The sequence below is a fragment of the Antennarius striatus genome, chromosome 14 (assembly GCF_040054535.1).
Source record: "Antennarius striatus isolate MH-2024 chromosome 14, ASM4005453v1, whole genome shotgun sequence".
Taxonomy (NCBI): domain Eukaryota; kingdom Metazoa; phylum Chordata; class Actinopteri; order Lophiiformes; family Antennariidae; genus Antennarius; species Antennarius striatus.
The window spans coordinates 19,994,797-20,021,449 of NC_090789.1; the positions used below are offsets into that span (position 1 = coordinate 19,994,797).

Here is a 26,653-nt window from a genome sequence, read left to right on the forward strand (position 1 = left end):
TGTTACTTTCATTTCCTTTTCTCCAAGTATCACACATGGTTTGTAATGAATATCTGAAAACGAGGTTTAACTTTCTCTCTAGAATTCTATTTAAAATGCATTAAGATGTATTTAATTTTTTTGGATGTCCTTAATGAAATGTAATGTCTGTGAGGTTTGAGACGTGAGGGTTCATGTGGTTTGCAGTGATCTGATTGGCTGACGGAACACTCTCCACTCAGCAGACGTGTTGACAGGAAGCAGCTGGCGTGTAACGCGTTACTAACGACACAAGGGTAGTGGTTGTTTCATTGAGTCCCCATTATGGAACAATCCCAGAATGCACTGCTCCCTGATGTTTGTGAGGTTCCGCACAAACAGCCGCTCAGTACATGAGCTTTAGGAATGTGTAGTGCCTCCCTGAGGGAGGGGGGCACCCGTCAGGAATGAAGGCACTGACTGTTAAAAAGGAATGTAATGCATGTTGATTAAATGTTGAACATGTTTTATTGTTGTTTACTGTTTGTGTCCTCCATTAAACCGTCAGCAACAGAAAACAACAAGTATTCACAGTTTGACTTCCATCACATCATTTTTCAGATTTTTAACTGTGTTTTCTGGTGGATCTTTTAACCATCAGACAGAATGTTGTTCACCTGACGACCATCAGATGACCCAGAGCACGTCTTCTAAAACTCTTCTATTAACATTCGTGTCCAACACATGATGTAGACCAAAACCATCACTTCCTGAAGTAATGGACGGGTTTTTCATTTTACTGCTACAGGGAGACTGACTCGTGTTATCACATAACTGATGGAGAAGGACCAGACCTGCTCCAGCTGATGACACAAACATCTCCTACACTGACAGGAGAACATCAGGAGAGCATCAGGAGAACATCAGGAGAACATCAGGAGAGCATCAGGAGAACATCAGGAGAACATCAGGAGAACATCAGGAGAACATCAGGAGAACATCAGGAGAACATCAGGAGAACATCAACTCAGTTTATGCATCAACAGTTAGAAGTGCATGAAGTTTGTTTAGAGCTGGAAAACTAAAAGAACATGAAACACAATTTAGTGAAGGAGGACAGAGCTGACAGTTCTTCACCTAGAGTTGTGTGTGTGTGTGTGTGTGTGTGTGTGTGTGTGTGTGTGTGTGTGTGTGTGTGTGTGTGTGATAAAACATGTTAAACATTTAATTAACGTGAATTACACACACACACACACCACACACAGAGACACACACAACAGACACACACACATACAGTATATGCATATGTATACATATACATATATACATATACAAATCATACTGTATATATACAGTATATTATATACATACATACATACATACATACATACAGTATAACGTGTATACATATGTTTACATATGTATACACATTTTATATATATAAAATGTGTATACATATGTAAACATATGTATACACGTTATACTGTATATATATATATATATATACACACACACACACATATATATATATACACATATATGTATATATATATACACATATATGTATATATATATATACACATATATGTATATATATATATATATATACACATATATGTACAGTATATATACACTCGCAACTGAAGGATGTTCTAGCAAAAATGAAAACTTTTGTTATTCAAAATGAAAACTGTTAATTATGCACAAACCTCATTCTCATTTAGGTCAGTCTCACTATTCATGTGAAGAATTTTATTCATGTGAAGAATTTTATTCATGTGAAGAATTTTATTCACATGAATAAATTAATTGATGTTAATTTATTCATTTATTTGTGTGTCAAATAATTCCACACAAGAATGGAATACCATTGATTATAGTACAGCAATACTTGAGGACATCAGTGCTACATATCCATTGTACTACAGCTATAGATTAGTAAACTAAACACCGATGTCTACTGGTGACATCATTCATCATCATCCTATTAATGAGCACATCGTGTACGGATGTTGGTGTTTTGTGCTCAGTACGCACAACTAAAGTAGGGTTTGTATTCATTCAAAAAATTTAAAGTGATATTTTTCAAACTTTGACTTTGGCACATTTCACCTCATGTATAGTTTGCTAAGTCTTTATCAGTATTCATGATAAAAGATGCTCCTCTCTAAATGAGTGTATTATTACAGCTGACTGCTCTGAAGATCACCAAAATAACAGATGTTCTTTCCATAACCGCACATTTCTTTTACTAAATGTACAGTATGTATATATACAGTATAAAATCTCACGTCCCTTCAGTGATTCCATATTATGTGATACAATACAGAGTGGTAGACAGAAAAATATTGATCTTTGTCACACAGTAAAATGAGATATTAAAGGAGTGCTGGAGTATTTTATTGATTGATTTATTTTATATACTGTTGTAATCCCCGAAGGGAAATTAGTAGCACACTCTAGTAATCAATCACATGCATATTTATTAGTGTGTGCAGGACCTGAACACACACACACACACACACACACACACACACACACACACACACACACACACAGGTGGGCAGCTCCTTCCTGGTGCGCCCTAATGAGCATCTAATAAAGGGGACGATGCCTTGCTCAGGGGCGTCTCGGCAGTGTTCGGGAGGTGAGCTGACACCTCCCACTGACACTACAGGTGACTGGGCGGGAGCAGGAATCGAACCCCCGACCTTGTGATCATTGGACGACCTGCTCCACACTGCGTGTATCTCCGTGGACGCAGACGACCCAGTGGAATCTGTTTCTGACAGTAGCTGCAGGTGGTCCAGTGGGTGGCGCTGTCGCCACACAGCAAGGTGGTTCCGGGTTCGAGTCCCGTTCTACGTGGAGTTTGCATGTTCTACCCGTGTCTGGGGGGGTTCTCCGGCTTCCTCCCACCTCCAGGAACATGCATTTGGAGTGGATCGGCCGGTCTAAACTGTGGTCAACACGTGAACACAGTGAACGTCTGTGTCGTCAACCACAAACGGAACAAACAGGCGTGAGTACAGGTGGTGGTATTGATACGGATCAGCTGATTACTGGGTTACCCTTCAGCTCTGGATTCAAACCTGGTTCAAAGACAAGAGCAGCTACATTCACAATGACCTCAGACACAAACTACATGGAGGATGAAAATCTCATGCTAGCGTAGCATGGAGGCCACGCTCCTGGTGTCCCAGTGGGCGGGGTCCCAGGCCAGGAACCATCCAGTGAAGTTGGGCGGTTCGTGTCCTTGTTTCACCACCACCACAGGCGTGAGTTGGTCCCGCCCACTCGGGTCGGTGTCCAAGTACTGTTTGGCTGCAGAGGAGGAGAGGAGTCATGTGACCACACACACGTCATACCAGAGTGGACAACACGGGACATGCTAGCTGGGCGACTAAAAACACTTCAGTAAGAAGGGACAGGTTTTAAGATGTGAAGATGTCACGAAGGTGGAGGTCACCGAGTCTGGATCTCAGATGGTTCATCTGTAAGTTCATCACAGAGAAACTCTCAGGAGACAAACAAGTTCACAGGTGGAGTCTCATCAGCTCCATCAGGTGAGATGGAGTCTCATCAGCTCCATCAGGTGAGGTGGAGTCTCATCAGCTCCATCAGCTCCACCAGGTGAGATGGAGTCTCATCAGCTCCATCAGCTCCACCAGGTGAGATGGAGTCTCATCAGCTCCATCAGCTCCATCAGGTGAGATGGAGTCTCATCAGCTCCATCAGGTGAGGTGGAGTCTCATCAGCTCCATCAGGTGAGGTGGAGTCTCATCAGCTCCATCAGGTGAGATGGAGTCTCATCAGCTCCACCAGGTGAGATGGAGTCTCATCAGCTCCACCAGGTGAGATGGAGTCTCATCAGCTCCACCAGGTGAGATGGAGTCTCATCAGCTCCACCAGGTGAGATGGAGTCTCATCAGCTCCATCAGGTGAGATGGAGTCTCATCAGCTCCACCAGGTGAGATGGAGTCTCATCAGCTCCACCAGGTGAGATGGAGTCTCATCAGCTCCACCAGGTGAGGTGGAGTCTCATCAGCTCCACCAGGTGAGATGGAGTCTCATCAGCTCCACCAGGTGAGATGGAGTCTCATCAGCTCCACCCTGACGACCTCCAGAGAAATGTGCGTGTCAGGGCCCCGTTCGACATGTGGAACTCCGTCCCAGAAGCTGTGATGTGTTATTAGTTTAGATCACTACATCTTTTCTTTAAAGGCTGACATTCAGAGGTTTTGTTTTGCCAACCACAAGACCTCCAGGTCTACTAGCTCCCCTCTGGTGGCAAACCAGACTTTTATTTCAGCTCCAGGTGTAAAGATGGAAGCTTCATGGTCAACTTTCCAGTTGGAGGGTCAGAACAAACGACCGTCAGACAGCTAAATGTGGGCTGCTAACAGCTGACGAGCTGTCTGGAGAGATGACCCCTCCCAAGGAAGAGGACCAACTGTTAATACATGCTAACGTTAATACATGCTAACACGTATGACAAGCTGAGAATGACCTTGTTGGAAATGGCACAACTCAAACCTGGGTTGAATGTTAGATGTGATCTATCAGTGATGTGAAGAGGCTCCACAGGAGAACCACACCGTAGAGATGTCTGTCTCTGAAGGGGGAACGTGGACAGTTCTTGTCTGTAAAGGGACAACTATAGAAGAACTGTCAAACACCGAATGGATGGAGGACGTCTGAAAGTCTGATGTAGTAGTGATCCAACTGGTGACACACACCAAGGCCTCTGGGACGGAGCTGCAACGTGTCCAGAGAAACGTGTCTCTGACGGAGCCCTGAGACACATTTCTCTGAAGAACACATGGTGGAGCTGATGAGACCGCCTGCAAACTTGTTTTTCTCCTCATCTCTGTGTGAGCAGACCCTAATCCACCTGTGGAGTCACACACATCAAACCCTAATCCACCTGTGGAGTCACACACATCAAACCCTAATCCACCTGTGTAGTCACACACATCAAACCCTAATCCACCTGTGGAGTCACACACATCAAACCCTAATCCACCTGTGGAGTCACACACATCAAACCCTAATCCACCTGTGGAGTCACACACATCAAACCCTAATCCACCTGTGGAGTCACACACATCAAACCCTAATCCACCTGTGGAGTCACACACATCAAACCCTAATCCACCTGTGGAGTCACACACATCAAACCCTAATCCACCTGTGGAGTCACACACATCAAACCCTAATCCACCTGTGGAGTCACACACATCAAACCCTAATCCACCTGTGGAGTCACACACATCAAACCCTAATCCACCTGTGGAGTCCCATCCAGCTCACCGGATCGGGCAGATTCTCTTCTCTCTACCTCGTTGGCAAATCTTCCAATCCAGACAAAGACCTGAAACAGAGGACTGTGTCAGGCTGGCAGGTCTTTGTTCAGAGAGGCTCTAACCGCTGGTCTACCTGGTCCCACACGTCCAGCAGCATCACGTCGTCCTCAGCCAGGTCACCCTGAGTGAACTCTCCTGGAACCTCCTCCACCTGAAGACACGGTCACACCACAGTCAACACGGTCAACACACTGCAGCACTTCCCACAGATTAAAATGGGACTTTATTGTTTTTAATTGGTCTGATTCAATCAATCAATCAATCAATCAATCAATCAATCAATCAATCAACTTTTATTTATTTAGCGCTTCATCACATCAACAGACATTTCAAAGCACTTTAACAGACAGAGAAACCCAACGGAACCCTCCAGAGCAGAAGAGACTCCCTCATTGAGGAAGAAACCCAGACTCTATTGGGCGACCATCCACCTGACCGTTTGGGTGGAAAAGAAATAAAGGAAGACAAGGACAGGGTCAGAGAGAGAGAGAGAGAGCCAGACAGACCAGGTACAGTCTTTATGGTTAGGGTTCGGAGGTTTGAAGCAGGCTAACTGTGATTGGAAGTTTAATATTTCAGAGAAAGGTTCCCTCCCTCTCAACAAGCAGAACAAAGACCTCCTGATCTGGACTGAAAACCTTTTGTTTCCGGTCAGATCTCCATCTCGTTCAGGGAGAGTCTTGAAACGTCTCACGACGACTCAAACTACAGGCGTGACCAGAACATGGTTTCTTGGATGCAGTCGGATCACAGAACACCTGGAACAGGTACAGCTGTCCTGATCCAAACTCACCCATACAGAAGTGATGAAAGACTCACCATGAACCTGCCGGTCTTATTGGAACAACCGAACAGACGAGGAGGATGATTCATGGTTGGACTTTCCAGCCTCTGTGAGGTTTGATATTCTGTCTTCCCCCCTAATGCTTCCCAGAAGTCATCTGCAACACAGAACACACACTGACAACCCAGAGAAACACACACGGGTCCATGTGTGCGGTGAAGAAGGCAGGAAAACAGGTTTATATACAGTATACCATAAATTCCAGACTATAAGCCGCTACTTTTTTCACACAGTTTGAACTCTGCAGTTTACGTGGCTAATCCACACGCGTGTGGCGCGCAGACCATCACCTGGTTCACGTCCCTCCAGGATACATGTGCTGCTGCAGCTCAGTTCTTGACTCAGGTACTCGGCTCCTCTCCTCTCCTCTTCACTGGCTCCTTTGCCCATCCACAGGTAGCCCTCCTCGTTAGCCATCCGCAGCAGAAAGGCATCATGGGAGTTCAGACTGACTGCACTAGCATGAACCTGAAATACAGACAACGGTTCATCATCTGTAAACGTAAAAAAACAGCGTTCACTCTGCAGGATGCTCTCACCTCAGCTATCCTGGTGGTGGCGCTCAGGTTCCGTCGCACCTGGAAGAGTCTCACTGCAGGTGGAAGCTGGCCTCCAGGGGGCGCCGTGAACACAATGATGGGTTCACACCTGAAAAGACTCAGCAGATGGGGCGGTTCTTTACCCTGGCACACCCGGACCTGATGACACACACACACACGCACGCACGCACGCACGCACGCACGCACACACACACACACACACACACACACACACACACACACACACACACACAATTTGCTTACCATTAATCTTTCAGATCGGTTCGGTACCCCATACTCCCGAGGCACCCTCCACAGAACCCCCCGAGGAACACGGTCGAACGCCTTCTCCAAGTCCACAAAACACATGTAGACTGGTTGGGCGAACTCCCATGCCCCCTCAAGGACCCTGCGGAGGGTGTAGAGCTGGTCCACTGTTCCACGGCCAGGACCAAAACCACACTGCTCCTCCTGAATCCGAGATTCGACTTCCCAACGGACCCTCCTCTCCAGAACCCCTGAATAGACCTTACCAGGGAGGCTGAGGAGTGTGATCCCCCTGTAGTTGGAACACACCCTCCAGTCCCCCTTCTAAAAAAGGGGGAGCACCAGCCCAGTCTGCCAATCCAGAGGCACTGTCCCCGACGTCCACGTGATGTGGCAGACGCGTGTCAACCAGGACAGCCCCACAACATCCAGAGCCTTTAGGAACTCTGGGCGGATCTCATCCACCCCCGGGGCCCTGCCACCGAGGAGCTTTTTAACTACCTCGGTGACCTCAACCCCAGAGATAGGAGAGCCCATCTCAGAGAACCCAGACTCTGCTTCCTCATGGGAAGGCGTGTCTGCAGGATTGAGGAGGTCTTCGAAGTATTCTCCCCACCGAGTCACAACGTCCCGAGTTGAGGTCAGCAGTGCCCCATCCCCACTATACACAGTGTTGATGCTGCACTGCTTCCCCCTCCTGAGACGCCTGATGGTGGACCAGAATTTCTTCGAAGCCGTCTGGAAGTCGTCCTCCAAGGCCTCACCGAACTCCTCCCACGCCCGAGTTTTTGCCTCAGCAACCACCAAAGCTGCATTCTGCTTGGCCAGCCGGTATCTATCAGCTGCTTCAGGAGTCCCACAGGCCAAAAAGGCCTGATAGGACTCCTTCTTCAGCTTGACGGCATCCCTTACCACTGATGTCCACCAACGGGTTCTGGGGTTGCTGCCACGACAGGCACCGACCACCTTACGGCCGCAGCTGCAGTCGGTCGCCTCGACAATGGAGGGGAGGAACATGGTCCACTCAGACTCAATGTCCCCCGCCTCCCCCGGAACGTGAGTGAAGTTCTACCGGAGGTGGGAGTTGAAACTCCTTCTGACAGGGGATTCCGCCAGGCGTTCCCAGCAGACCCTCACAATACGTTTGGGTCTGCCAGGTCGGACCGGCATGTTCCCCCACCATCGGAGCCAACACACCACCAGGTGGTGATCGGTTGACAGCTCCGCCCCTCTCTTCACCCGAGTGTCCAAGACATGCGGCCGCAAGTCCGATGACACAACCACAAAGTCGATCATTGAACTGCGGCCTAGGGTGTCCTGGTGCCAAGTGCACATATGGACACCCTTACGTCTGAACATGGTGTTCGTTATGGACAGTCTGTGACGAGCACAGAAGTCCAATAACTGAACACCACCCGGGTTCTGATCGGGGGGGCCGTTCCTCCCAATCACACCCTTCCAGGTCTCACTGTCATTGCCCACGTGAGCATTGAAGTCCCCCAGCAGAACGATGGAGTCCCCAGTGGGAGCGCTCTCCAGCAACCCCTCCAAGGACTCCAAAAAGGGTGGGTACTCTGAACTGCTGTTTGGTGCATACGCACAAACAACAGTTAGGACCCATCCCCCCACCCGGAGGCGGAGGGAGGCTACCCTCTCGTCCACCGGGGTGAACCCCAATGTACAGGCGCCAAGCCGGGGTGGCTATAAGTATACCCACACCTGCTCGGCGTCTCTCACCATGGGCAACTCCAGAGTGGAAGAGAGTCCAACCCCTCTGGAGAGGACTGGTACCAGAGCCCAAGCTGTGTGTGGAGGTGAGCCCGACTATATCTAGTCGGAACTTCTCGACCTCACACACCAGTTCAGGCTCCTTCCCTCCAGAGAGGTGACATTCCAAGTCCCAAGAGCCAGCTTCTGTAGCCGGGGATCGGATCGCCAAGGTCCCTGCCTTCGGCCACCGCCCAGCTCACAGTGCACCCGACCCCTATGGCCCCTCCCACAGGTGGTGAGCCCATGGGAAGAGGGACCCACGTTGTCCTTTCGGGCTGTGCCCGACCGGGCCCCATGGGTGCAGGCCCGGCTACCAGGCGCTCGCCTTCGAGCCCCACCTCCAGGCCTGGCTCCAGAGGGGGGCCCCGGTGACCCGCATCCGGGCAAGGGAAAACGTGTTCCAATGTTTTTAATCATCATTTGGGGTCTTTGAGCAGTCCTTTGTCTGGTCCCTCACCTAGGACCTGTTTGTCATGGGTGACCCTACCAGGGGCAGAAAGCCCCAGACAACTTAGCTCCTAGGATCATTGGGACACACAAACCCCTCCACCACGATAAGGTGACCATTCCAGGAAGGGCGAACACAAAATGCAAATTTTAAATAAACTGAAATGAATTTGAACTGATTCATTCAACTCAGGTAAACCTTTACACCTCCATCACTGGTGTGACACAGTAATTGCCCCTGGACCTGATAACTGCCTGTGGCATCAGCACCAGCTGTCAGAGGTTTGTCATCACTGGTACTGAGTGAATTTGGATCTGGTCTGCTTTGCAGGATTGTTTTAATTCTACCACACTGAAGGGTTTGCGTGTTTCACACCCCGGTCCAGACAAGACCACTGAACACGCTTCATGTTGCTGGAAGTCTGGGGTCATTCAGAGGTAGACGTGTTGGCTGCGTGTGGACCATCGTCCTGCTGCAGAACCCAGGTGTGTTGAAGTAAAATGTTATTACCTGGGTCCTCAAAAAAATCCCATTATCTTAATGCGTAGCTGTTTACATCGTAGGAAACTGTCATTATCTTTAAAGGAAGGGCCGTGGTGTGACGCCGAAAACACCACCTTTAGATTCTCCGCACAGCGTCCATGTTTTATCGGATTAAAACACATTCACCAGTGAAAACACACTCACCTGTAGGAGTTGGAGAAGGAACGGACCCGTGCTGTTAGTTCATGTGACAGTTTGTTACCTGGATGAATGAAAATGTTTCAAACAGGCCAAATTAATGAGGTTTTGTGGGAACGTTGGCCCTGGGGGGGTCATAGACCCAGGATCCACATTATTCACCAACTTCATTTTATGATCCCATCCATCCACCTGAAGGGCTCCTGATGGCACAGACAGGTGTGTGCTTGGAGATATTTCTATCGGATGTCATTTGCCATCATGTTGAACCAGGAAGTTGCTGAGAAACAATGAAAGTCCAGGATTTCTGTCCCTGGACGTTAATTGTTGGCCCACAGTGATAATCAAAGCGAATGATGATCGATCCTCTGATGTTTACAACCTGTTAATCTGATGCTGACTGTCAATCTCTAGGTTTTCATCATCAATCAATCACCACAACCAAACGAACTGATGGGCAAAGGCATAATAATTAGTGAAAAGTGTCTCCCAGTAAAGGAAACACTCATTCACCAGTGTGAACTGTGACGGCGCGTCTTGTAGTGTTTTATTTCAAGCAGGCGGTACCTGAACTGCCGTCCCTCCCAGTGAACGATCCAGTTCTACCGTCAGGAACGCCGAGGCGGTCAAGTCCTCCACGGAGCAGCTGGTCCCCTGCCTCCAGGCCAGAAGAACACACCAGATGGAGTCACATGTCATGGTGTAATGGTAACAATGGGTCAAAGGAATGTGTGCATTGTTATCAACATCATTTTTGGTTCTGACCACCGTCCCTGGCTGGATTCCTCCTCCTTCTCCGAACTGATTATTAATAATATGTGACTGATCGCTTTATGCTAGTTCTGGTAACCCGAGAAGCCAAATGTAGCCGATTCTGCTTCAAAATGAACGAGATGCGGTCTCACTGATGTCGGATCCATCCGCCAACACGTGGTAAAGAACGAGATGCGGTCTCACTGATGTCGTATCCGTCCGCCAACACGTGGTAAAGAATGAGATGCGGTCTCACTGATGCCGTATCCGTCCGCCAACACGTGGTAAACAACGAGATGCGGTCTCACTGATGCCGTATCCGTCCGCCAACACGTGGTAAACAACGAGATGCGGTCCCACTGATGTTGTATTTTGGATTTTTGCTCGTATTTCAAACTAAAATATGGACTTATTGACGGCTCGTATCTCAAATAACTCTTACTGTACATTCTGTACATTTCTCCCTCTAGTTTAAATAAATGTTGTTAAACTAACACCTCGGAGGTTTCAGAGATACACAGCGCTGAATGGTTCTGTTAACTGGGTTGTTAGATTGGATTGATTAAAATGCTGGAGCATCCTGAACATACATGTAATCTAGCATCGGTGAGCGTTAGGGGACGCTGGTAGCGGTGACTGATACCATGTGTAGATGATCCGTCCCCTCCCATACGTGTAGAGGATGATGTAACAGCTCCCACTGGAGAACTGACCATGGTGCTTTGGATCAATGGGAACTCTGCACCCACCCTCCACCCTCCAAATCTGAAAGATAAAAGAAAAGGCATGACTTTAGCCCCAGGTAGGGTCAAAAATGACCCCAGGGGTTGTTTTTCTTCAAAAGCTTCAAAATGAAAAGTTGTAATTTATTCATATTCCAAGCATTTCTCATAAAACATGTTTGTCATAAACATTCTTAAAAATTTTAAATTAATTTTAAATTATAAAGTTTAAATTTTAAAAACTAAATTATAGTTTTTGTAGCACTGCCCCACTCTTCTGCAAGTGGGGTCAAAAAATGACCCCAAATAGTTCTTATGGGATCTTGTACGATCCTTTAAATAACCCTAACCCTTTAAAACTTTTACTGTCCCACTGACACATCTGATGACATCATCCACTGATGACATCATCTACTGATGACATCATCCACCTCTGATGCAGCTGTCCAATCAACACACCTGGTGTACGCAGTGTCACCGCCCAGCCCATTGTTACAGAGCAACACGCATGTAAGTCATTTCTCTGTTTATGAACTTCCTTTTTATTGATAGATTATAATTTGTGATCAATCCAGTGGTCACATGTGTGAAATGTCAGATCAGCCTACTTCGTTGTTAGATAACCACAATATATTTAGGTAGGTAACATGTGTTAGCTAGCAGTAGCTACAAGTACCGTTAGCTAACAGTAGGCAACAGTATTTGTTGGTTCTATGATTTGGTTTTCTATAGCAGGGGGGTCAAACTCATTTTCACCGGGGGCCACATCAGCATCACGGCTGTCCTCAAAGGGCCAGATGTAACTAATAAATGTAACTAAATGTAACTCAGTGTAATGTAACTAAATGTAACTACTCCTTAATGTAACTAATAAATGTAACTAAATGTAACTCAGCGTAATGTAACTAAATGTAACTACTCCTTAATGTAACTAATAAATGTAACTAAATGTAACTCAGTGTAATGTAACTAAATGTAACTACTCCTAAATGTAACTAATAAATGTAACTAAATGTAACTCAGTGTAATGTAACTAAATGTAACTACTCCTTAATGTAACTAATAAATGTAACTAAATGTAACTCAGTGTAATGTAACTAAATGTAACTACTCCTTAATGTAACTAATAAATGTAACTAAATGTAACTCAGTGTAATGTAACTAAATGTAACTACTCCTTAATGTAACTAATAAATGTAACTAAATGTAACTCAGTGTAATGTAACTAAATGTAACTACTCCTTAATGTAACTAATAAATGTAACTAAATGTAACTCAGTGTAATGTAACTAAATGTAACTACTCCTTAATGTAACTAATAAATGTAACTAAATGTAACTCAGTGTAATGTAACTAAATGTAACTACTCCTTAATGTTAAATAACTGAATTTCTGACTGATTCTAGTTCCAAACATTACAGTTAGACAGAAAAAACATGTTTGTTTGTTTCTCTGTTCTAACATAAATCCTTTTCATTTGTCAGGTTATTAAACCCACAGAACTCCATCAATCAAGGATCAAACTATCAATCAATAAAGAAAAATAACATCAGACACAAGTTAGGACGTTAACTTTGTTCACAACGTTCAGTCAGAGTTAAGATGGGCTGAACTACTGTATTGTGGGAAATGTAGTTTTTCTCAAAGCGTACTTTTGTCCTATTTATTTTTAGACCTTTTATGCTCTCGTGGGCCACATAAAATGTTGTGGAGGGCCACATTTGGCCCCCTGGCCCTGAGTTTGACACATGTGCTCTATAGTCAAATGGCTGCTAGGAGACCAGCTGGGATCCCTTTGGACCATGTTCTACAAATGATCCAGGACGGATGGGATGAAGAACCAGTCACAGGCATTGACTCAGATTCTGACATCTCAGATATAGAGGACCCAGACTATGGTCCCCCCACTGAACAAGACCAGTCAGACACACACGAGTCCCTTAAGGAGTTCTCTGAAGAGGACGTGGATATTGTGCCCAACAGAAGGAGCCACAGGGGCTCGGAGCCACCCTTCAGTTTGGGTCACCAGGATACCACCAAACCATTCAATGTGCTTGAAGCAGAAACTAGAATCAGCATGGAACGTAGAAGATCTTTGCATCCAGTCACCTGCGTGTCTCCACTGCCATCATCCACCATGTTGTACTGGGCTGCCATGTGATGGGACTCATGGAGTTTGGAGGCGTCAAACTCCACCTGCTGGATCTTGGCGATCCTTTCAGTGAGGAAGACCTTCCCAAAACCCTCACTCTGGTCTTTGTCTTTCCAGGCCAGGAAGAACTGCTTGAAGATGGGAGTCTCTCCTCCTTCTGGCAGCACCTGGATCTGCAGGACCATCAGTCACTGTTGGTATTACTATCAGAAGAAAAAGTACCTTAACAATATTACTATTACTAGCATCAAATAGCTAATGGAAGAAAACAATCCCAGAATGAGTTTCCAGGTTTACCTCATAAAATCTAACTATGGCAGTAAAGAACATCACAGTACACCTGAGTGTTTGCTGAGTAGCCCATCTGTTTGATGAATCCCTCAGCTGTAGTCATGGCCGCCTTTCTTTCATTTGGGTTTGCTTTATGCCCTATTGTCAAAAAATGAGACGACATTTATCATTAAATGAAAACCCTGAAGCGCAGTCACAAAGATAATGAAGCGTAAAGCAAACTGAAGCAGACCGGCGCCGCTCGCTCTGACCTTTCCAAACAAAGATCATCTTGTTTTTGCCATAATCCAGGATGAAGCACTCGTCTGAGATCAGGTCGCTCTGGAGGAAGGGATTCTCCTCCTTCACAATGACTACCTTCATAGATCCAGATGCGTCAGATACCTGGTAACACACACACAAATCCTTTGCACTGAAAGTTAAAAGGAAACAGCACAATAAACCAGGTTCAGTTTCTATAAACCGACATTTCAATCATTCACCTGATCTCCCAAAATAAATGTAGTCCATATAACTCAAAACAGGATGGAATGGATCAGTCGACAACAGTAGACTTTTCATTCCAAGTAAAACAAGAGTATGTGAGGCTGTAGTGTAGTCTCCTGTACTCTTAATGATTTCTAATGAACATTTCCTAATTAAAAAAAAAAATCTTTTTACATGGAAGATTTCGTGTTGCAAAACAGCATCATGGTACTGTATAATGAAAGAAAGGTGATGCAGTATTCTAGAAGAAGCACAACATAATGACACTCTTCATTTTAATTTTACCCTCTGCATTGTATTTATACATTCATTATAGGAATTTTTCAGATCTAATTTTGGCTTCTTGTCCCCTCTGGGCCAACCTGCCCCCTGCCAATCCTCCCAAACAGTTCTTTGTTCCAGCTTCTTGTATCTATTTGATCCATAAATGACAAGAATGATGGATCTTTATCACATCTGAATAATGTACCATGTATAGTTTAGCCATTTTCCTGTTGAATGCATCTGCTTCCAGATCATCACTGTCATTCCCCTCTGATAGTCTGGGTTTCGCTCCAAGGACCTGTGGACAGAAGATTTACGATCTGTTAATGCATCCATTCATCCCAGTTAAACCACAAAGAAACAGCAAAGTGTACCAAACCATAAACCACATGATGGGCAGTTATGATCAGGCATTAACAGTTTATTTTGAAAAGTGCATCCTGTGCATTTCCATGTTGAACTGTGCTGGATCTCCAGGCTGATGGAGGGTGAGATGATACAAACAGCTGAGATGTTCTTCATTCAGATCACTGGTTCATCTGAGACAGCAGGTTTATCTGTCTCAACAATCCTACTCTGAATTGTTAAAAAGATATTGACAGTGTGTATTGACTGCAAATTCTGGGTCCTGCCCGGAGTTTCTTCCTCAATGAGGGAGTTTTTCCCTGCCACTGTCTCTGATGCTCTGGAGGGTTCTGTTGGGCTTCTGTCTGTTAAAGTGCTTCGAAATGCCTGCTAATGCAATTAAGCGCTATATAGATAGATAGATACTTTATCAAGGAAATTGTATATATAAATAACGGTTGATTGATTGATGCCCCCCATGGATTCCAAGCGACCTTGGTAACCCAACACAAAGTCATGTGACAAAGAAAATCCATCAATTCATTCATCCATTTTCTTGAAAACGAGATGATTAATCAGGGAGAACACAGAAAGGACTCAAACCCACAACCTTCTTGCTGTGAGGCGACAGCCCTACCCACTGTGCCCCCTGCCCCCCAACAAAGAAAATAAGACGTAAAGCGTAGAGTTGAGACTCACATCGGTTAATTCAGATGGTTCACTCCCCTCTTCTACCACCACCAGCTCAGCGCGGGAGTTCCTCTCGTTGTCCCGAATCCCTCTGGCCACCTCCACAGCCTTGAGTCGCTCAAACTTGTTGCACGTGGATCCGCACCACTGATATATCCTCTGAGGGTTGGTGAACACAAACACAGGTGAGAAGGTCTGAGGAACCTGCCGTGATGGAGATGGAGCAGGAACCGTGTCCGTACTTCTCCGAGGTCCACGATGAAGCAGTCTCCACTGTTGAAGCTGGCCCAGCTGAGAGGGACCTGGACGGCCCTGACCACACGCCGGCCCTTGATGTGGAAGAGTCTCTGTGCTGCCAGGTCATTGGTGACCACATGGTGAAAACCTGAGGCCACTCCCCCTGACTGAGGAACACAGAACACCATCAACCGTCACCGTCCCACAACACATGGATGGGGTTCCCACGGCTACTGTGGGACAGATTAGCAGTTTTTCAGCACTATTTAACAATCTTCAGATCAACACGCCCGTCAAAATGATATTTAATTTTCTATTTCACAATGTTTGAAGAGTTTTTTTGTAATTAAATTAAGAGATCTGATCCATACTTTGTATGTGATCCCTCCCTTGAAGTAGCTGGTGAAGGCCGTAGACTCGAACCCCTGCAGTTCTCTGTACTGGACAGGCTTTCCACCCAGATAGTCGTCCAGCTGCACAGTAAAGATGGCTGCAGCAGTGCTCTCATCCTGGCTGCATTCCTTCCCTTTAAAGAGAAACGCTCAAATGAACCTAAAGAACTATGGAGATGTGGAAGCATGACTGCTGCCTCTACTGCACTCTGGGTTAGTCTGAAGCGAGATTTTCAGTTCTGGCAGAGGGTTATTCCTCACATTTTTACAAACATAAAAAGGTGTTCTTATGCCTGAGATACACTATCTGGTGTGTTTGTTAGCAGGACTTCTGAAGAAGTCACAGACAACATGGAGGTTCAAAGAAGAGGACATAGTTGTAGACACTGGAGACCATAAAGGTGAGGAAGTCAATAAAAGGCAAACAAAAACGTGCAGGATTACGAGTCAGTCAATAAAGGAAAACAGATTGGTAAACTGTTGAGTAAACTCTAGACAATGATGTGAATCAGTGAAACAAGGAAATATCCATGAAACAGATACATCCTGGTATATTCGAGAAAATCACCTAGAAACAAACTGGTAACACAAAGAAAAAGACTGAAACGTGACACAAACAGGCCGATAAGGGAGAGGAGGACACTACTTAAATACTCAAAGAAGAGGAGACAAGACAGACGGAACACATGATGATGAAGCAGACAATCAAAACTATTAAAACACAGCAAGTCTTACAGGGAAGAGAAAGAGAACTTTCAAGAAAGAGAACACGGATGACTAAACATGGGCAGAAACAGGTGGCAGGGTGAACAGGAAGGGAGTGTCAATGGGGCAATTTAAACTAAGATAGGGAGATAATGACCCAACCCACAAACAGGACATAATAAGGTCAATGAAGCCTGACATCCCCTCCAGATGTAGTCCAGTCTGGATTCAGGTATGGCTTATCTGCCTCTCTCTGTCTCTCTTTCTCTTACCCTGTTCTTGTCTTCCTTTTATTTCTTTCCCACCCAACCGGTCAAGGCGGATGGCCGCCCAAAAGAGTCTGGGTCCTGGCCGGAGGGAGTTTTTCACCGCCACTGTCGCTTATGCTCTGGAGGGTTCAGTAGGGTTTAAAATGTCTGTTGCCATGATTAAGCGCTATATGAATAAAACTTGATTGATTGATGATTGAGGTAGCTTCTGATTCTGAGGACACGGTTAACTAATAATAGTGGAAACCAATCAGGGTACAAGCTTTCTTTTTAAAACTACTTTCATTCATTGATCAGGATGCAGAACAAGTCCAGACTCAGACATCAGCGCTCGTTGAAGCATCATCACAACTGGCATCAGTGTGATGATGACACCACCACATTAATACGTATATGGCAGTGTGTTCCAGGCCAGCCGTTCCCTACAGACATAAAAGTCTCTGTACTTGCTTCTCCAGAAGGTCTGATGCTGGACCTTGAAGTCTCTCAAGAAAAGAGTACATTAATGGTCAAATGATGGGAATCTGTGCAGAATGGTTGGAACTCTTCACCCAGGGCAGCACATGTTTTTGGACCGCTACTTCACATCAGGTACCTTCATGGATGCATTGCTGACCAAAGTAACTGGGACCATAACAAACAGGTCCTGAAGCCGTGTTGGTTTTCTGATGGACAACTGAAAGAAGGACGGGGAGCGTCAGTGACTCCAGTCAGGAGAAGTCCTGAGTTGGCAAAGAGAAAAAGATCCCGGTGACGTCTGCACCAGATGGTTGGACAAACACAAAGTCCTGGTCCAGGTGAGAAAACCTCGTTGCCCTCATGAACTCCTGGGTTTAGTACGGGTCTGATGGCATGAAGCTCAACCGAGCAGCAAAGAACTGCATCTGGCAGATTGGCTGCTGAACTACGTAGAACCTGGTGATAGAGAGAGGATGACAGAGGAGGGACTGAGGAAGAGTATGAGCTCCCCATCAAAAGAGGATTTTCTTGACTGCTCATCTGAAATCTGGGTCACAGGTTTTCTCAAGCCGAGCCGTAATGAAGCCCACCCAACCAACAGGATCCTGTTCATTACTACCATACCATCAGACCACTAATGCTGATACGACCCTTTTTTAATCTCTGGATGCTCCAGCATCAGTCCCTCAACACACACATCAGATTTGTGTGAAGACTCCTATAGGTACAGTAGATCTCACAATCCTGACATCACACAGGAAGGGAAGACAAGCTGTCCACTGGAGTGTGTGTGTGTGTGTTCAATCATTCATGCCGATGGTTCTTGTTGATATTGACAATCTCCACTCAGAGGAAATGGAGAGTTTATTACCCATGAATCTCAACACAGTGGCTGTGTAGAATGTGTGTACTTTGTGGTTCAGTAATGCATGCTTTTAACATGAACATTTGTGCATAATTTACACAGGAAGTTGGGGAGAGAACATTCTGTAACCGCTGAGTGAGAAGAGCTCCAACCACTAGTGACATACACAGATGTACAATAGTCTCGTTTGGTTAAAGAGCTTCATGGACGTATCCACTGCATCAAAACCTTTTCTGTGCAGAAAAGTTGGAGAGTGACTTTTCTCGTGGTAAATAGACATTTCTGCTTCATTTTTAAAAAAACATTTTTTAACATAAAGCAAAAGTTCAGCTTGCTGTAGAAACTGGTTTGGGTGTTTTCACACCACCAGGCAGAACGTTGAAACAAGCCGATGTCATCATTATCACCAACACAGCCAACGGCTTCCTGTCCCATCCTCCCACCAGTGATCAGTGAAAACGCCTCCTTTACTTTGAACTGGACAAACAGAGCATAGATTTCATAACTCTTTGTACCAACATACTCTTACATGTTCAGCTGAAAGTATTTCTCAGTTTGGAAGCAGTTCTCCACTGAACATTTAACATGAAGGCAGTAGTATTACATCTGAGATTACATCTATAGTATATTTCTGCTTTTCTTTCAGTCTGTGTGTCATTTGGTCTCATTTGTTAACTGAACACTTCTTTCCACTTACTTTCTGCTGAATGGTTTGAAGCGTTGACGTTGGTGCTGTAGTTAGAAGGTGCGGCAGCTCCAACCAACTCAAACAGCTAACATCAAGATCCTCTCTCCTGTTTGCACTCATCACCCGATTGGCTCGGGAGGATCCTGAGTGGATTCTAGAGTCACCTGTGGAACCCCAGCGTCACTCACCCAGCCAGTAGTGCAGGTGGAAGGAGAAGCTGTCCTTGTGTGCGACGGTGCTGAGGACCACGTAAGCATCTCCCGTGTAGAAGCTGCCGTGTGAGCTCTCCGGCACCGGCGCCAGCTGCAGGTTCTCGATCCTCCACACCTGCCGGCCTGCAGCCGTTCCTGCGTTGGTGAACTCCTGGTGGTGCAGCGCCATGCTTCAGCGTGAGGAAGACGATTCTGCACCGTTCCTCAGCGGTGGTCGTTCCATCTCACACTCACTGGGTGTGGGTGTGTCCACACGCTGGTGTGTGTGTCCACACACACACACACACACACACACACACACACACACACACACACACACACACACACCAGGACCCTCGAGTACACACACATGAATCAAGCATTTTAGCTCACACACACACCTCTGATTTTTAGAGATGGTGGTGAAATGTTTTTAAAATATCAATACGTGTAAATATATTCCAAAATAAATTATTAAGTTATTAAATTATTATACGTAGTTTAGAGGTTGTTTTTAAATAAAAACCATAGTCACTGGCCATACCTCGTTACAAACACACAATTATTGTGAACACCCCAACCACCCGCACCTCACTGTAAATAATAATTTCCAAAAATGACCTTTCCCATACTGCCAGATATTATATATATATTTTAGTAAGGAGCATAAGTATTTACACCCCCCTAGTTGGTCAGATTTGTTTTAATTGATCAGTATTGGGTATTGTCTGCGTAACAGTGAAAGTTAATGTTGTCTTATATTTCCCAATGGTAACGTATCGATTAGACAGGATTGGCCCCAGAACAGATCCTTGAGGTACTCCACAGGTAAGAGTTTCTCCATCTGATTTATTATTGACATGAACAACCTGAAATTGGTCAGATTGATATGACCTAAACCAGTTTAATGTTGAGTTTTTAATGCCCACTCCATCTTCTAATCTCTTCAGAAAAATATTTTATGTGGCCGCGAGAAAAACCAAGTGACAATGAGTGCTTTTTGGAATAAAAATCAAAAGGTCACGAAGAAAACGAGATGGATATTACTGTGGACAGTACAGAAGACATCTTTCTCTATCTCTAAAACTGTTTTTTTAAGAATGACTACCAGGGTTTAACATTTTGATAAAATTATATAATTTTACTATTTTTCTTATCTTAAAAAATTACACTCGTTAAAAAAATCATTAAGTTTGTTTATATTGTACTGTTGGTAAAACTCTATCCTTTAATACGGTTTCTACTGTTTATTTTGTTATTACTTTGGAGATTTTTTTAAGTGCACTGCAGGGAGGCAAAAGGAACTCCTTCAGCCATTCTGTGAAAAGCGCTTGGATTATTCAATTGGGTGAGTTTGGAAGAGGTAACTATACATCATGTGTGTATGTGTGTATACAGCTTAGTATGACACGCACTAAATAAAGAAATCAGAAAGTCCCACTTTTTTCACAGTACCTGTTATATATAAAAGTCACTCCACATGTTTAACAACTTTATTCCTGCCCCCACAGTCACTGTGTAACAACAAACACAGTGGGTCAGAGGACATCAGCAGTGGGGATTAAAACAGAGCTTCAAACGTTCATCAGGACATGAAATGAAGAACAGGGTTGAACGTTAGAATTATGTGCACATTCCTGTAAAACAGCAGGTATGAAGGTAACAGGCGTCAACGTTCAGTTTGCACGAGGGTTGTTAAATACGACATTGATATTATTCACACACAACTCTAGAAATATTCAAAGTCCAAAATAGATTTAGGAATTTTATTTCAAGATAAAAATCTAACAATGGGAAAAATAAGTGGTGAACCTTCAAACCTTTACACATCTAAGATATTTGTATATGAGAACAATAAAGAAGCAAACCAACAAAGAATTATGATTAGTGTTCATAACACGCAATTAAAAAAAATCAGTTATTAATTCATAAAATCTGTTTATTGTAGGTATTTTCTCAACTGACTGTACAACATAATTTTACTATGAAATAATACTGAATTAAATAAACACTAGTATATTGCTCAGTAGGTAAAAGCACACAGTAGTTGTCTGTTTACAGGATTGACCAGGAACAACAAATAAATAAAAAGAAGCACAAATGGAACCCGAACCCTGCAGTGAGACAGTGGACATTAGTTTGTGAGCAGACACACTCGTCTCATCCTGACTGTGTAGCGTTTAAACACACGTTTAAAGTGCATCACAGTTTGGTTTAAGAGGACGTCTGACATCACTGTGGTTCACAAAGAAACACGAGAGGAATCTATGCACCGCAGCGTTGTCATGACAAATGAGAACATTCATTCCCTAACTAAATTACATCAACTATCCAGGGCAGGACAAGTGAGTGCAGTCGTGAATCATTCACAAGCTTATCTGTGGAACATCAGTGTTGAAATGATAATTAAAATGAGAACCTTGTGTTTGATATTACTGAGAACTGTATTTAATTTACCAAACTCAACTGTTAAAGGAACATACTCTGAAATCTATCCACCAAAATGATAAATGAACCTTGTCTATCATAGAAAAGTTTCAAACAAAAACCTCGAAAAATAACAAATTGAGGGTGAATTCATCAAACTTGGTCTAGAAAACAAAAGAGCAGCCCAGACCTGTAGAGGACCCGAGTCCAGAGGGAAGCAGTGCAGCGGGACTGTTTACATCAAGATTACCCCAGACTGACACAATGCAGCATTCAATGCGTGAACAAGCCTGTTAGTCGATGTACAGCGTCTGGTGTGAGAAGCTGCTCTCCTTCATTTATTAATATATCATCATCATATTTACAGTTGATATGTGAAATATTAATCCTGACTTCAAAAATAACTCCTGTTCACTTCTGTTTCGTACGGTACTTCAGCAGACCCGGGACCTGGTGAGGAGTTTGAGCATTCTACCGATCCATTCACCATCTAGTTCCTGCATCATGACGCTAAAGCGAGCACAGCACAGCAAACCCGTCCAATCAGCAATCAACAACTTCTTCAGAGTTTTCTACCCATGGCTTCCATCAACTTCAGAAACAAACATTTACATGAGGTCAGACTTGATATATATAGTTTTTTTCTACTATTTGCGTTTGAAGCCAGTTAGATCTACACCTGGTCCCAGCTGGTCTCATGTGTCTATCTCAGATTAAAGACATGAAAGGTGACATTCTGACTGAATCTGTTTTTTCTCTTCAGTGATTCCATCAGAAACAGAACTGTCGGACTGGATGTGTGATGTGGGGGGGGGGCAGGTGTTGGACTAACTTCCTGGTCTGGACCGGTGAGGATGAGGATGAGGTCACTCTGCCGGCTGTGAAACGACCAACGGTTTGGCCCCGCCCCTGAGGGCGGTGGTGTTCCCCCCACAGTCCACGTACTGGTACATCTCCTGGGACACCTGCTCAGCGTGACCAAAGTAGGTGGTGGTGACGGTGACCCTGCACAGGGAGAACAGGTGAGACCACAAACACACACACCACACACACCTCCTGTGTGAACTCACTGCGTCATGACGACGATGTTGTGGACCTTGATGGTCTGCAGAGTGCAGTAGGCGCTGGAAAGAACACGCACTGGTGAGTGTGGAGAAGCATGACGTATAAAACACACAGAGTTCTTTAAAGGACAGATTTTATATTTGACCATAAGTAATAATAAACAAATGAATTAATAAAAATAACAGCACATTTAATCCACAAACCTTTTTAAACTCATCTTTAGTTTTGGGAGGAAAAAGAGAAACGTTAAACATTAAAGCAAAAACACCCTGGACTCATCCCTCGTCTCAGTTCCAGGTGTGTGTGTGACAGGTGTGTGTGACAGGTGTGTGTGACAGGTGTCTACAGTGTGGTGTAGTTTTACTTACTACATGTAGTTCATCTCATCTGCCAGTATTGTGGGGACGGTGTAATCAATCTGAAACAATAACCAAACCCCCTCCAGTCAGACGCACTCCAGCAGAGGTTCACTGGTTGAACTGGTTAAACTGGTTGAACTGGTGGAACTGGTTGAACTGGTGGAACTGGTTAAACTGGTTGAACTGGGAGCCGTACCTGCTTCATGTCCAGCGGGCTGATGGCAGTGATGTTACTGATGCGAGACTTCCCGATGACGGTCTTGGCGAACTGAACCTGCGCCGTGATGTTGGCCACCTCCACCAGGTAGTAGTTGTTGTTGGTGATGTTGAGCGTGTTCTAGAGGAGACACCAGGGCATCACAGTGGTGATATTTTCAGTTTTAAATTCAGTTACATTTTTACGTGACGTCTCCTTGTCTGTGTTCCATAGATTATTGAATTTTATTTTATTTATATTTATTTCAGTTGAATGGACTCAGGAAAAATGGCAGATAGGAACCATGAGAAAGAATATAACTGACTTGATTTTTACTTATTTTACTATTTGAAAGCAGTGATTGGTGGGATCATAGGGCACCACAATAATTTATTTTTATTTTTTTGCAGAATATTGCATTTTTATTGTGCATGCACAGTAATGCTCTTTCAGTTTATCATGGATGCAATTTCATTCATGCATTTATCTTAATATGTAGGAACATATTTTGTTTTTGAAGGACTTTCACTTTTTGCCGTTTGCCTGTTGAAAAGGTTTCTCCTTGAAGTTACTGACAGAGCAATAACAAAATGTTCCTTTATTTATTAGATAATTTGTTTTTTGGCCCTCCATGTATTTGACTTTGACACCCTTGCCTTAAAGGCTGTCCTGTCGTCTTCTTCTCACACTGTTAGAGAAGACGACAGCTGACCACCGATGGACAGCAGCTCACCGTGATGTTGAGGTAGACGCTGCTCTTGTCCTGGTCGTAGCTGACGAAAACGGACTTCACCCCGACGTAGGACACGTCGATGGAACGAGGGAAGAGGAAGAAGACGGCCAGGCTGGACAGTAACAGGCAGACCACCACTGATGCTGAGACGTACAACTTCCTATTGGAGCACAAAGATAACAATTCCCTTCATGTCTGAAACACTACTTTATGCTGTTATGAACAGATATTCTTATTTCAACCTTTTACTTCTTGTTGCCATGTTAGTACACTGAGAAACTAATGCCCCAGTAGTGCTGACCCTTTACATTACACACAACACCATTACGCTCCCTCCCATTACCAATCCACCTGAAATTCATGTTTCTGGAGGTGGGAGGAAGCTGGAGAACCTTGACAGAACCCACACAGAACAGACAAACTGCACAGAAAAGACTCGAACCATTATTATTGTTATTATTATTATTATTAATTGTACAGCAGGGTAGTACAGCAAAGACGGGTCATGAACAGCTGAGCTGCTCTAATTTGTCTGTTCATGACAATGAATTTCAGCATCAGTGATTTTTTGTCAGCGATTATCAGCCTCCTGAACAGCTGAGTCAGATCAATGACTCACACAAAACCTCTTTATATCTGTGCAAAGTGACAAAGTCTGAAACGTGTCAATCCAACACTGACCAATCTGTACCATGATAACTAACTAGGACTCTTCAGTTCTGTAACTCACGCTCAGCAATGTTCCCTTCAGAGGTCACACAGATAATACTCACGTCCTCCTGGGCCGCAGCCTTTGGTCACTGTAGGGAATCAATGCCACCAGCTGATTTTCCTGTCCTGCAACACACACACACACACACACACACACACACACACACACACACACACACGCACACACAAAACTGGTTGAGCTGATTTCTTATTGGCATCACTGGAGACGGTAACATCAGGTGACTAGAAGGCCACTCTGCTCAGTCTACAGGATGCCTCAGGGCAGTGGGGGTACCTCTGGGGATCCTGCCTGTGCCCTGACACGTGGGACACGTCACGCTGTCCCGTCCTGTGAACTCCACATAGGGAAACTGGGACACGTCTCCACCCTTGGTGCCCTCATGCTGGCTGTCTTCCAGATGGGGGTTCAGGCTGTCCCGCTCTTCATCACGACTGGCCTGGTTAAGAAAACGGGAAAAAAACTTCCCCATGGTCACAGCTGGAAAACACAAGGGCAGTCAAAAATGAGCGATCACCCTGAAACAGGAAATAGCTTTGCACAGGAAGAAAACACAACGCAAACTAGACCCAATGGAGTCAGACGGCAACATCCTGAGACACCCCTGAATTCAAAATTTTATCCTGACCTACTTGCATAGGTCAAAGATCAAAGCTAGTGCTCTGACCTACTGTCATTGATCAAAGCTGATATCTGTTGACAATATAATGGAATGTGACACCGTTTAAGAGTCTGTGACAAACGGTCAAAGGTCAACGCATCAGCTGGAGGAAGACCTTTAACGTGACCTTGTTGACAGGCTGCACTGATGTCCGTTGGTTGTGGGGGGTCCTCAGGACCCCTGGCCTTCCAGCCTCAGCGCTGTGGGGGGTTGTTGTGGCTGATGAAGGTGTGAAGTCTGTAGCGTTAAAATGTCCGGGGGGGGGGGGGGTCCTCCCGTTTTCATCCCCGTTGCTGCCTGAGTAATGGTTCATCTCCTACCTGCACCGGATGTGAACACATTTGGTGGACTAACGAACAAACTAACGAACGCTAACATCACCACACATTCCTGACTGCAGCAGCCGGGGGGGCTGCTAGCAGGCTAACAGCTGTTAGCCTGTGCCCCCCCCCCCGGTGGAGCCGGACGTAAACCTTCAGTCCGCCGACGTTTACCGGGTTTAGCTAAACTGAGCCTCCGACGGGCTGTCAGCGCGAGCCCCACCGGAAGTGGGGCGCGTTCGGTCAGACAACAACCCCCCCCCCCGGGAGCAGCTAACAGGCTAACAGCTAGCTGCTAGCTACGCAGCAAACGGTAGCAGCTCCAACACAAGGCCGAGCCGACATCAGTTCGGACGGGTAAAAAAGTGCGAAATGAACCTTTAACGCGTCACTGGAGGCGCAGGAAGACCGAAGAGAGCTTCCGTTTCCTCACCGTTCCTCCGCGAGACCGCAACGTCTTCCGGTCTGCTGACGGCCCGCGAGCCTCTCTGGTCTGATAAACGGACATGCGCAGACGTGCTGAGCCACCGGAAGTACCGCTCCAAGCTTCTGACCATGAATAATTAATGATGAATAAATGAATGAATGAATGAATGGATGAATGAATGAATGAATGAATGAATGAATGAATGAATGAACGAATGAATAAATAAATAAATAAATAAATAAATAAATAAATAAATAAATAAGTAAGTAAGTAAGTAAATACATACATACATACATACATACATACATACATACATACATACATACATACATACATACATACATACATACATA

General features: G+C 45.0%; 2 protein-coding genes across 5 annotated transcripts; both read right to left on the reverse strand.

Annotated features, from left to right (window-relative positions):
* Positions 1 to 559: 559 nt before the first annotated feature.
* scin (scinderin) lies at positions 560 to 19,590 on the reverse strand. Of its 2 annotated transcripts, none has more exons than XM_068332871.1 (16): positions 19,380 to 19,590; positions 16,185 to 16,339; positions 15,819 to 15,980; positions 15,586 to 15,735; positions 14,747 to 14,839; positions 14,043 to 14,175; positions 13,841 to 13,929; positions 13,458 to 13,673; positions 11,270 to 11,391; positions 10,441 to 10,531; positions 6,708 to 6,866; positions 6,459 to 6,636; positions 6,144 to 6,265; positions 5,398 to 5,475; positions 5,272 to 5,332; positions 560 to 1,039 (listed from the first exon to the last, which is right to left on the reverse strand). In XM_068332871.1, exons 1-16 carry the CDS (start codon positions 19,570 to 19,572, stop codon positions 1,026 to 1,028), a joined length of 2,016 nt encoding a protein of 671 aa, XP_068188972.1. In that variant the 5' UTR covers positions 19,573 to 19,590; the 3' UTR covers positions 560 to 1,025. The 2 variants fall into 2 exon arrangements, with proteins under 2 accessions (XP_068188972.1, XP_068188971.1); XM_068332870.1 differs by lacking the exon at positions 560 to 1,039 and adding an exon at positions 2,387 to 3,282 and having other exon boundaries at positions 19,380 to 19,572.
* A 1,271-nt stretch (positions 19,591 to 20,861) lies between these two features.
* Positions 20,862 to 26,370, reverse strand: LOC137607165 (transmembrane protein 106B-like). Of its 3 annotated transcripts, none has more exons than XM_068332705.1 (8): positions 26,307 to 26,370; positions 25,169 to 25,372; positions 24,936 to 24,999; positions 24,163 to 24,322; positions 23,430 to 23,570; positions 23,243 to 23,292; positions 22,880 to 22,933; positions 20,862 to 22,814 (listed from the first exon to the last, which is right to left on the reverse strand). In XM_068332705.1, the coding sequence occupies exons 2-8, from the start codon at positions 25,362 to 25,364 to the stop codon at positions 22,676 to 22,678; spliced, it is 804 nt and encodes a 267-aa protein (XP_068188806.1). In that variant the 5' UTR covers positions 25,365 to 25,372; positions 26,307 to 26,370; the 3' UTR covers positions 20,862 to 22,675. The 3 variants fall into 3 exon arrangements, with proteins under 3 accessions (XP_068188806.1, XP_068188807.1, XP_068188805.1); XM_068332706.1 differs by having other exon boundaries at positions 26,252 to 26,353; XM_068332704.1 differs by lacking the exon at positions 26,307 to 26,370 and adding an exon at positions 25,681 to 26,241.
* Positions 26,371 to 26,653: the final 283 nt, after the last annotated feature.